General features: G+C 44.4%; 2 protein-coding genes across 10 annotated transcripts in view; both read right to left on the bottom strand.

Moving 5' to 3' along the window:
- Positions 1–2,738: 2,738 nt before the first annotated feature.
- Positions 2,739–3,488, bottom strand: REP15 (RAB15 effector protein). The gene is given in 3 exon segments (XM_072850094.1): positions 2,739–3,037; positions 3,087–3,335; positions 3,337–3,488. Coding segments are annotated over 3 exon segments (684 nt in total). The 3' UTR covers positions 2,739–2,754.
- Positions 3,489–5,835: 2,347 nt separating this feature from the next.
- PPFIBP1 (PPFIA binding protein 1) overlaps positions 5,836–12,117 on the bottom strand; it is a 117,927-nt gene continuing 111,645 nt past the window's right edge. For all 9 annotated transcript variants that reach the window (XM_072875645.1, XM_072875669.1, XM_072875698.1 and 6 more), the window contains 5 exons: positions 11,600–11,725; positions 10,551–10,739; positions 9,799–9,978; positions 9,368–9,433; positions 5,836–8,541 (listed from right to left, as the gene is read on the bottom strand). In XM_072875645.1, the coding sequence (XP_072731746.1) occupies positions 8,455–8,541; positions 9,368–9,433; positions 9,799–9,978; positions 10,551–10,739; positions 11,600–11,725 (648 nt within the window). In that variant the 3' untranslated portion in view covers positions 5,836–8,454. The remainder of the gene's footprint in view (positions 8,542–9,367; positions 9,434–9,798; positions 9,979–10,550; positions 10,740–11,599; positions 11,726–12,117) is intronic.

The following is a 12,117-nucleotide window of genomic DNA, read 5'->3' as shown; positions in this document are numbered from 1 at the left end:
AGGGAGGAAGGGTGAGAGAGGGGTCCCTGTGTGGCTGAGGGATAGGACAGCTGTAGATGAAGGCCTCTGCCAGGCCGTGTCTGTGTAGCATACAGCTTGGGGTACACAGACCACGCTGCTGCTTCTGCAACAGGGGAGCAGAAGGGTGGGGGTGCAATGCCAGATGCCCTTCTGGAGTAATAAAGCACTGGCACCAAGGGTCCAGCTCATCTCTGCTTGAGTCAGAAACTCCTGGTGGACCCAGGTAGGGTGGATATTTGTATCCTGTGATAAGCTAATGATGCTTCTTAAATTAAAGTTCCTTTAAAAAGGGGGGGTGTGAGGTGTTCTGCTGTTGTTTCTTGTTATGAAACTAACCAGCCACCAGCAGCAGTGCTGCAAGTTTCCTCTTCTGATAGCCTTTCTTCACTGAGCTACACTTCCATGAGCTCTTGAGCTCAACTACAGTATGAACTATACAAACTATACATTATATTAAACTATACATTAGTGCAAACAATGTCCAAAGAAAAAAAAAACCAAACCACAACCCAACCCCTTCACTTTGTTTTTACTAACCTTATTACACAAATTACTATGGGATTAAACTCTGAGGTCAGCACCTTACCTGGTAAATCATATGTGCAGTTACATAAGCTTGTGGTATGGCTGTGAGTCACCTGAGCTGAGACTCCAGCTGGAGTGAATAAATGAACACGGTCAAATTTACATCATTAAATACTTCGCTGTGCATCTTCACCATTACTACCCGTAATACGGAGTCTTGGCCAGTGCCCACTGTCCCTGAGGGCCTGGGCTCCTGAGCTAAAACCTCAAGGCAACCAGGCAAAGAGTGTGGCACAGCCTGGGCGATGTACGCTGGCTCCCAGAATAACCACCACGCCTGCATAACTTCACTTGGGAGGATATGAACCAAATGGGCAACTGCCCTGATGTATAACTTCCTAGTCCAAATGCTATATAGTCAAGATATTTTGATTTTCTCCTCCCCTTTCCAACTCCAAAAAAAAAAGCATGCAAAACATCCAAAGGAAAAAGCCCACCCAGTTTTCAGAGAGACAGAACTGAATTGCTTACACGATGTGCCCCAGTTAGATACCAATTTAATGCAAAATTAAAGCTTTTTCTGCTGGCCTTTTATAAACCAATCAATCCAGCTGCAGTATTGGTTATGCTGTTACTTTAAACAGGCAAAAAACCCCCCCAAACAATAACTCAACCCTCCTGAATGGGCACAGAGTCCTCATGCTCTGCATATATCCCCATAGCTATGCATGTTTTCTATGTAAAACACCAGAACTATCCCTTCTGTCCCACCAAACCCCTGCTACACGCACAAAATACAATGATGCCAGCTCTTTAAAAATCAACTGTATCTCAATGACCTATTTCAAAACTAAAAGGCCTCCCTTCTCCATGCCCAGCTACATTTGTGACTCAGCAAAAATTTCACAGTTCTCTTGTGTGTTTTTATTTCAGTTCACCTTCCAGCCTCCACGCCTACACCATGGAAAGCTGCAAAAACTTCTGGCACATTTTTTTAATGGCTGTGTAAATAACAGCCTTTTTTTTTGTCAGCTGTCACAGCTGCCCCATCTTGTAACTCACATAGTAAATAGTAAAATATGAATGAGATTTGGAAATTATTTTTATTCTGTTAAATAAAATGAATGAAATTACAAGAAAACTACAGGCAGAGGAGTTTTTTGCACCAACAAAACTAGGCAGATGACAGCTATAAACAAAGTGAGTTTACCAGTTTGAAAACTGATCAGGTCTTTCCTTCACTGGTTAACAGTGGCTGAAAGAAAGTAATTACAGTTGTGCAACCCAAAAGTCTCCCTCTGTCCACTAAAAGCTGAGGGAAATGGAATAAATCAGTCCATAAATGCAATCAGCTGCTAAGCTACTGAACACAAAGTTAAAGTGAAATAATTTTGTGCCCTCCAGACTTTTGGTCTCTGCCACTAGTGGTCAGGAGCTGCCTCTGCTGCCCTGAAAAAGCTCCCACCAACATCTCCAGGACCAGGTTTTTGATTTTCCCAAGTTTTCTTTAACACCTGCCACTGCTTTTTCCCACACCTTGACCTGATGCAGCCGCTCAGCAAGAACAGGCTTTGCAGCTGGGACCAAGCCTGCCCCTGCTTTTCAGTCACAGCTCCAGGGCCCTCCAGAGCCTGGCACCGCTCTACTTTTAACAGGCAGGTAATTAACAGGCCTGTCATACAGCCCCCATCTCTATCGTGGGGAAGGGCTTTTCCTCTTAGTTGTGAACCAGCTCATGCCTCCAAACCAGCATTTTTTAAGCCCTGGTATTGTCCTTCATGCTCAGTGCGAATCTTCTGACCAGCACCAGTGCATTTTCTTTATTACAGCCTCAACCTCCTATCACAGAAGAAATCTGCCACACAGTAAACAAAGGCTGTGACTCAAGTCTAACGCGACCTCCCAAAGGCTCAGGGCGATAAAGCTGTCATCGAGTCCAGCCAAGACTTAATGTCTGGCGAACAAAATGTTCTGGGAAAATGACATGCTTTCTATAAACACATTTTTCTGGCAGGTACATCCTGTTGTTTAAAACCTGGAGAGACTGACTCAGCCTGGCTTCTGTAGGAGAATGTGATGGGTGGAGGAGAGGGTGGGAAATGAGGAGGTGGAAGGAATGGCGTGCAAGAAGAAAAGCAAGAGAGGCAGAGCTGAGCCCCACACAGCTGCTGGTGCCAGCGTGCAGAGCCATTGCTGTTAACCAGCGGCTTACAGAAAGTTTATGTACACATTGCCCACCTCCTTTGGTCCGTTGTTTGCACCGAGGCAGTTTTCCAACATGTCTTTTGTGGGCAGGAAGCGGTCAGTACTGGTGACAAATTGCCATAGCGCATTCCTGCCCAACAGGCAGCATTTTTGCTCCTCCTTGGCAATGCTGTCTAGCATGACTCCTCGGATGTCCTTGGGCTTCCCTGGCACACCAAACATGATGAACAAGCCCAGGCAGTCCCGTCCCACCAGGCGGCAGAACTCCGCCAGCTTCTCAAACCTGCTCCTGTTTTGGAAGCGCTCGTCTGCCAGCACGGCTTCCCAGCAGCAGCACGGCTTCCCAGCAGCAGTCCTCCACTGCTTCAGCGGGGCTGCTTTCACTACAGAAAAGCTCCGCCAGCTGTAAAGCCTGCACGGCGATCTGAAGTTTGATTTGCTTGTCAGCTCCAGACAGAGTCCAGATCCAGTCCACCTCGAACAGGGAGGACTGCTGCTTGGTCATTTTGCTGGTTGTGATACGGTCCTCCACTCCCTTTTCCACGCAGAAGCTGATGAAGTTGACCAAAAAGATCTCGCTCAGTGGCTGGCTGGAATTTGCTCTGAGGATCCACGAAACCAAGATAGTCCTTCAGCCTTTGAGATGCATGGACCACGCCTTGGCTGAAGACTTCACAGATGACTAGAGTTTCAGCCTTGTTCTCCTGGTTGCCCTCATGGGAGGCCTTCTGGCCCATTTTCTGTGCAGGAGGAGGTCGTTTCCACATGCAGACTGCCTCGGGGAAGTCCCCTCCTTTTCCAGCGAGGGCTCTGTAGGCGCTGGGCTCAGCCAGACCTATTAGGCATGCACATGGTTACCTGCCACCTTCCAGACGAAGGTCATGGCAGCGGCAGAGCTGAGCTGTGGGGAGGCTGCTGTCCCGTGGGGCAGACGGGCTTTCTCCTGGGTGTGAGTTGCTCCGCAGTTCACTGAGCAGCAACCAGCCCAACCGGCCCAGTCACTTTCACCCCTACCTAATTCATCTATGCTTGTTCTCCTTATTGTGAATTCTGGCACCGTTTCTTTAGCTGATGCTATCTCATTCCAGTCTGATCTTATCTCCTTTGATCTCCTTTCTAGGACTATTACAGAGAAGCCATTTTATTGGCACTAGGTGTTTCCTGGAGATGAAACCTTCTTTTAATCCCCAGAGAAGGGCACGCATCGAACCTGAAGACTTCTACAGGGTGCTTGAAATGACGTGGTCGTCTTTTTTGCTGGGCCGTTGCCTGTATCCCAATATTAACTGCCGCTCCTGTCAGTGGCATTAGTTGTGCCATGGCACATGGACTCAGTTGGACTTTAGGCTCAACGGAGAAGCTTGGGCTCTTGCTGCCTGTATCTGGATTATCTCAGGGAAGCTTGGACAGTCAACGCACCACCACACACGACTATCAAATACAGCTACAAATAAACAAGCTTCCTAACCTTAAAAAATCCAGTCTCCCTAGCTGTGAAAGCTGGTACATATGTTACCACTGCAGCAGGAGCCACCCCTGTTCAGCTCTGGATGTTGCTGGTGCCAAATGCACCACTATGGTCTCTTCATCAGCCCAGGATCTCACCACCATTCTCAAGAAACAGGCTCTGTCCTGCTGAACGCTGCTCTTCCTCCTCCTCTTCATTCTGAATGAGTGAAAAAGTGTCAAGGATGTGTCTTTCTTTGCCCTGTTTACTCTCATTGCTCAAAACATCATTTGATCTCTCTCTCCTTCTGCCTACAGATGTTCACATGCTCCTGCCATCCCAGGGAAACACCTTCTCAGGTGCACAGGCTGGTCAGTCCCACTGCTGCCCCCTCTCTAAGAAACAGATCGTGTCCTACATATTACATGTCTTTTCTTCCACAGGTCTTCAAAGGTGTCATGGGCCCATCTCCATTCCTTTGTGACGTTCTCACAGCTATGATTACGGAGCACACTGCTGCTTCTCCTGTTATCTCTGACTGTAATTCTAATTTCCTTTCTATTCAAGGGTTCCCCAGCACTCTCTCCTTCCTCCAACTCTACTGGCAACTCAGAAGCTGCCTCTTAGCTGCCTCAAAGAGCACTTCCTCCCAACTGAGGACTGAAGAGGCTCAGTAGGAAAAGCTCTTGCTGCAAATGAAAATGCCAAAATACTAAGGTGCACTACACACTCATAACAACAAAGCGGTGCGAGGTATAAAAGGCATGCAGGTAGGATAAGTGCAACTTCTCTCCTAAAGGGAAAGCCAGGGTGCAGCAATACCTAGTGGATGGGAATCAGGAGTAATTCCAGAGGCTATTCTGTATTACTCCTCCATTCCTAAGCATATATGTAATTTAAGCGAACAGAAAAAAGCTGGGTTTAATCTCTATAGGCTCTTGATTGACACACATCTATCTTTTCCTCATCACTGTAAAGAAAGACAACAAAAGTTTATTATACTCTAGGTTTCAAAGTGTTTATCCTCAGTATTCCCACTGAAATGTTGAGCTGATGAACAAAACCACAGAAATGAACATCACAAGATAGGGGTTCTGCATCCTCTGGTCCGTTATCTGGGCTACACTGGGCAAAACATTGATCATCATTTGTACCTGCACCCCAGCAACAAAACGTAGTTTGGGGAAGCTCAACTCCTGTTGGCAAAGTAGGTGCAGCTCCTACGACTGCTGAGGGCTGCGAGGGCACAGGGAGGGGAACAACACCTGGGACCAGAGAGACGGTTGCCCTTTACAGCGAGAAGGGCCAGAGCTAGTCCTTCCTTCGGCACCCTACAAGGACTTGCCGAAGAGCACACGCCGAGCAACAGGGAACACTTTCTAATCAGACCATACCAAACAACCCAAGATGGTTCAAATCTGGATCCCAGAAATAAGTAAAAACACTTGGGATAGTTGATAGCTGAGTCTTTCTGCAGGCACTATCAACAAACAAACTAATCAGTCCACAAAGAATGTGCAGTTTTGCCCCTTCTCCCTCCTTTGTCTTTTAAATAGTACAAAACGAGCTTTCTAGGAAAATAAAAAGGAAAAAAAAGAGGACACATTAAAAAGGAACCACCTTCCAGAAACACTTGGCATTTTCCACAGACTTTATTGGATTTTACATGGCAATACACAGCAGTTATGTTGCCCTCTTCAAACACGCACAAATTAAAATACTCCAACGGTATCAATTGTGCACACGTGCACATAAACTTCCTGACTTTATCACTTGCTTTCATACTGCACTCCCACAAAATAACCAAGGTTCAGATGATAGGCAGCTTCGAAGGGACAACCTGGTTTCCAACCGGAAAATGCAGGAAAAGGGTTCTTTGGAGAGAATGCTACTTGCACTGGACTTAAAATAAACCATCATCTGCCATTGCTGATACGCTTGCTAATAGCACTGGACTGAAGAGAAAACGGAGAGTATTTGTTTGTGCCTATTTCAGCACATAATAATGCATCACTAGTCCCCCTTTTTTTTCCCCTGTGAATATCCAGTCGTTATATTCACTAGCCAGTGTCTAGTGAGAATGAATCTGCAGGAATACTTTTGCTCAGAAGCCTGCACCACATCTTCCCAGTGCTTCTGCAGCATTTGGGAGAGCGGGGTCTTAACTCCAACTTACACGTAAAATAATAACCATATTGCTAAGTACTCACAGAAAGCGAGCCCTGAATTCACATGCATTTGCACCCTAAAGCTGACAGCAGGCATTACACAATGTGGTATTTCTGCCCGAATAAAATAGCTCAAACACCCCCAAGACTGCAGAGGAAGAAACAACAGACAACAAATTATTTGCAGACATTACTTAGTCAGGAATCTTGAATAAAGCATCAGTTGTGATTTGTTTGTAGACAAATGGTAAGCAGCACAAACTATTTTATGTGTACATTATGGATTGTTTGCCTGGCTCCAGATACTAAAGAGAAAATGGCAGCACTTGATATTATGTATAACACAACTGGTCCACATAAAATTTTTCATCTTGGTACATAAATAATAGCCTCCACTGCACATCCTTCAAAGAACCAGGCTGGTAACAGCTTATCAGGTTACAATAATATAATGCTAGAATATGTCTCCAATCTACCCCAGTATCCGATGGGAGCTCCCTGGAAGCCCCTGAAAGAACCTTTCTTCCTTTTCTAGCTTTGTTAATAGTGTTTCAGAAATACCCACAAAGTCAGCACAAATCTAACATCCCTTGCACCACACCAGCAATGTGTCAGAAACAGTCTCACTTCCAGCAAGGAGAGCAATAAAATGAGTGACAAACGCTTGGTAAAGCGACACACCACCGCAAGGAACAATTCCAGCCGTACTTTTTTTGCCTTTACAAAGCAAAGAAGCTTCATGCCGTTGTGCTAAAATACATGCAACGTTCAACACCATATGAATGACCACTGTGATAAACAGAGTTACTTTTTTTGTTTGCTTTTGGCTAGGACACCTCGCAATACTGAAAGGCTGACAAAAGATTTCCACTGGCTAGTTAGGATTTTTTAAATCTGATGATCTTCAAAAGCAGAGGAGCTGTGCTTTAAGAAGGTAAAATGATGAGCAACATGTCTGATATTTGAATTTTTGAGGAAAAGTCCCACCTTAGGTTTAATATTATGAAATAATATATTTCCTATACATTTCTCTATATAACTTTTTTTTTTTTTGCAACTACACCATCTTTACGTTAGTCACAGCACAAAAATATCCCTTCCATACGCAGGGAGTACTCTCAACTTTAAGGAATTTTTTTAAGTCACAGAAGTGTTAATAACCTTGTTTGAATGCTATAAATACTGCTGCTGGGAACAAGAAAGAAGACGTTTTAAAATGTGCAGTTTCCATTAGAGTCACTGCTAGAAGAAACATGCTTTATAATTGTTTCATCCCAAATGGAAGATCATTAAACTGTGCACTTAGTAAAAAGCAACAAAAGCAAATGGTTCCAAAGGTCAGCCTGCCTTTTCCAGTAACCAGCTGGTATGCAAACTGGCATAATCTTTTTACAACTCTCTCCCCTTCCCCCATACCTTGAACTTTCCATCACTCTATCTCGCAAAATGTAAATTTTTGCTTTTATATGTACTTCATATACTTCTTTTTTCTTTTTTTTTTTTTTTTTTATAAAACAGTATAAAAATAAGAGCAACAGTCAAGAGCTACCGGGGAGTTTATGCAAGGCATGGATGACTAAAATCCTACATTAGATTCTGTAGGAAGGGCAGAACTGGTATTTGTGCTGAACAAATGCACTTGAAAGAGCAGTAACACCTTTTTTCAGCTGAGAGCCTAGAGAAAGCTGATGCACAATATCTACAGACGCAATACTTCTACCTAACATCTGTTATTTTGAAACAGTACAAAGGATTATCTGAGGCGGTGCATGAGCAAAAGGAGCACTATGATACCACGTAAATTTAAATGCAACACTCTGAAACATATCACCAGTTTGTACATTAAATATCATAAAAACAATTACCATTCACCAGTGTCTGGGTGTTTCTTATGGCAACTTTAGAGTAGGCACCTTTTTTTTTTTTTTTCTCTTTTTTTTTTTTTTTTAATTCTCCACCCCCCAATATTACTTCTAACAAACAGAAGCAAGAGCAATGTAATGTACATGATCTGCTGCCCGTCATGTATAATGATGACGTTTCTTGCACATAGGAAAGTGAGCCTTTGTCAGTGCCTGGTGGTTACTGTCACACGTTGGAGTCCTCATCTGTTATACTGGTGCTAGGAGAGCGAGTCGCAAAGTCTTTAAACATTTCATCTTCTTTCAACATGTGCTAAAAAGGAAAGCAGGGAAGAGTCAAGGTTCAGGCCCTCACAACTAAAATCAAGTACCTGGGACGGTCCAGTCCTGTGCCCGGCAGCAAACAGCGCCGTCAGCCCTGCCAGCCACCACTTCGTTCTGCTGAGGACGTTTTTCACCCGTGCTGGTTCCTGACCAGCTCGTGGCTCAGTCCCCTTCCTGCTTGCCCAAACAGCTGGGGGAGCGCAGGCTGGGGCTGAGCTTCCACCAAGAAAATGTGCCATGACTCTCAGTTGGCAACTCACCGCCCAAGGGCAACCTGCCGGCTTAGAGCTGGGTGCCATGTCCTCTGCCCTCCCTGGAGGGTGGAGAGTCAGCAAAGAGGGATGGTGACCATGGGCCACCACTCCCAGCCAGGGCAATCTCCCAGCCAGCATGGGCGGGTATCTTCCTCAACCGCTAATTTTTCTTTTCCCCTCTGTCCCTGTACAAAAACCAAAGGACGTAATCTGACCCGTAGTTCTGATGAGGCTTCACTATACCCATAGTTTGCACAGTATTTGACATACTTTAGCCCTCAGAGACCAGTGGCACTTCAGTCTATCCAAAGACTAGGTCCCGCTGTGCACTGAAATCAATCAAAGCAATTGCTCCCAAAACTACAAAACTCAGCTGATTAACAGAGCCAGTAGTAATGAAGAAAAGTTGTACTTAGTGTATTTGTATTAAATAGCAGTGCTATTTAATATTAATATTTATATTAATAGCATCGCTATTTAATACTCGCGACTGCCAAGGGATTTACATCCATCTTACAGAAACAGAGATCTTATTCCCCAGACCCCACTTTTAAGTCTTACTGTCAAGTTGTTGATGCCTTCAGAAAACACTCCTATTTGCCTCACTGTCCCTTCTGAATCTTCCATCTACAAAAAACAGATAATGAATAATGAATGAATAATAAATTCATTGTATACCATGACAGAGTGGCAATTAAGTGCAGCAAATAATGTAACTGCTTGATTACACTCCATATGGTCAGAGCAAGGGAGAAGCATGCCCTGTCAGGAGAGAAGAGGACAGTTATGCCAGAGTAGGTCCCAAAGGTGCTGCGTTCACAGCTTGAACCTCCTTGGGCTGAGACACACATTTGTTAATGGTGCTGTGTGACGGCAAGAAGTCAGGACCTTCACAGGCCAAAGCAAAAGGAAGGTTTCACTGTGAAAAGAAAGATTTTTCCACCAAACCTGACAGCACAGTCAAGGACTCCAAACTGCTAGAACTGGCTTACCTGCTCCAGCCTGTCCAAATCGTCATCGTCATATACTCGGATATCCAGGCCAGGTTTAAAACCCTTCTTTGATCCACTTCCAGATGCCCGCCCCAGCTCCATAGGACATACATACTCTTCCACATCATCTTGCTTCTTCTTCCTCAGGCTCCCAAAATTGCTGAAGGCAAGTTTCTTTGGCTTACAAGTGAAGAGAAAATTGACAAGTTAGAGAGTCAGCAAAGAATTAACAGATCTCTTACTCTTGCATTAGTGTTTCAACAATGAAGGGTCAAAACCCCATTGCTCTCCTAAACAAAGATCTTCTGAATTTCGTATTGAATATCGTATTTCACAATAGCAGCATCTGAAAGAACAAGATGCATCCCCTCATTCTACCACTGTTAAGACAACACCATTTAAAGGATCCCAAATGAGATCAGAATCCCACTGCATTAAACCGTGAGCATATAAACAGTAACAGACAGTCTCCCTCGCAAACATCTTGTAGTACAGACAGAAGGACAACACACAAGAGTGCTACCTCTTGTCTGTGCATATCAGAGGCTGAGATGTGGTGCGTTCACAGTAGACACAAGTGTCAAACCCAGATCTGCTGAGTCCTGCCCTCATGCTTCTTTCATTGCATTCTTTCAGCCTGCCCCTCTTCTCAGACCTTACTGAACTGCCCTCCAATCATGGATAAAACCAGCACACTGAGATCTAAATGTCTACCTGGAAGCTCATGCACCGACCCAGAACAAGAGACCTACCTTTACTTTGGCAGTTGCTGTTAAGAGGACGTAGTCTGGGGACTCCATGGCTTCGCGTTTCTGCTGCTGGGCCTCCTGCCCAATTAGGAGGTTGAAATGAGTCGCCAAGTGCCGTCTCAGTAGTGTCTTGTTTGGTGGGATGTTCAGCAACTGTGCCATGGTTTCTACATTGAAACGAGGCTCCAAAACCTATTAATCAAATCACAGAGAATCCAGCTGAAACCAGTACTGTCTGACGAGGTCTCAAGGACATCAACAGGCATGCCTATCTTGGTCACTTCCTAAGGTTGCTTTGGGGCTTTTGTTTGTATTTTACAGGAAACATACAATAAAGAGAGAGAAAAGAGAGTTAACTAGTTAAAGGATTCATAAAATGCTACCTCCAGGCTTTCCTTCTTGACTTATAAATAGAAACAAATTGGCAGGTAAGAAGAAAGGAACAGATAAATCCACCCTTAACTCATGTAATGTGTGAAGCTACCACAAAAGGTTTACCCACCATCCTCTTTAATTCTGGAAAATGTAGCCAGAGGAATGATGGAAAATAAACAGATGCAAAACGTTTGGAGCAGAGATATATGTCTTAATAACCACAACAAACTTCTGCAAGTATGAGTCTCTTGCCTGGAGTATCTGATGCTAGAGGAATTAAAAACAATCCTGGTTTGACGTTGAAATCACAAATTTTACAAAAGTAACAAGCCTTCCTCACAAAATAAAAACATATCCAGGTCTAGGAAGGAAGACGGTGGCTGTTTAACAGCATGATAGCAGTGTACAGCATCATAGGACAGAAGGTGGAGAATGCCATACCTAAATGAAATTGTGAGGGGAATACAGATAATCAAACCCATTGCTGCCCACACTAATTCTGCCCAAGACATTCATGTCCTTTAAATTATAGGGTAATAAATTTTGATAGCGACTTCTTATTAGGCAGAATAAGAAGATAAGGTGTGTGCAGCAAAGATAACGTCAGAACTTTGCTCTAGTGATTCTCAGCCGTTTTTTTTTAAAATAAAATAGAATAAGCCAGCCTAAAACCTTACCATTAGTCCACCATGCACACCACTCCCCCGCAGATTAGGAGCATACTCCGCCAGATCAACAGAGCGTAACCACTCCATCACGCGATGATTGGTCCACTGGGTGACCTCAGAAGGTGTGACGTTATTCTGTGAACAGGAGGAACGGGCAGTTAAGGACACTTCCCGACTCACCTGTCCTAGCCCCCATCTTTACTGAAATAAACCTCTCCCGCCCTTAACGAATGCAAGCTCACTTCACACTTGAGAAAAAAACCTCTCTTTTTGGATTGCTATCTTGCAGCAATACCAACATGGAGATGGGTCTGGACAGCGGGCAGGTCTGTATTATGCTTCATGCCATTTGATTATCCTATTGTGCACTAGGACTACTTGCAATTTCTACCAGTAGAACTGCAAATTTAACTAGCTCCATGAGCTGCTGTGCTTTCCTTGCAGATCCGCATCGTGAATCTAAATCCAAGAGTCTGGGTTGCTTCATCATCCATTGCCCTACCGAGCATATGCTGCTTCCAAAACAA

Source organism: Ciconia boyciana, chromosome 1, assembly GCF_034638445.1.
Source record: "Ciconia boyciana chromosome 1, ASM3463844v1, whole genome shotgun sequence".
Taxonomy (NCBI): domain Eukaryota; kingdom Metazoa; phylum Chordata; class Aves; order Ciconiiformes; family Ciconiidae; genus Ciconia; species Ciconia boyciana.
Note: the sequence above shows the minus strand (reverse complement) of the source record. Positions and strands in the feature narration are given on the sequence as shown.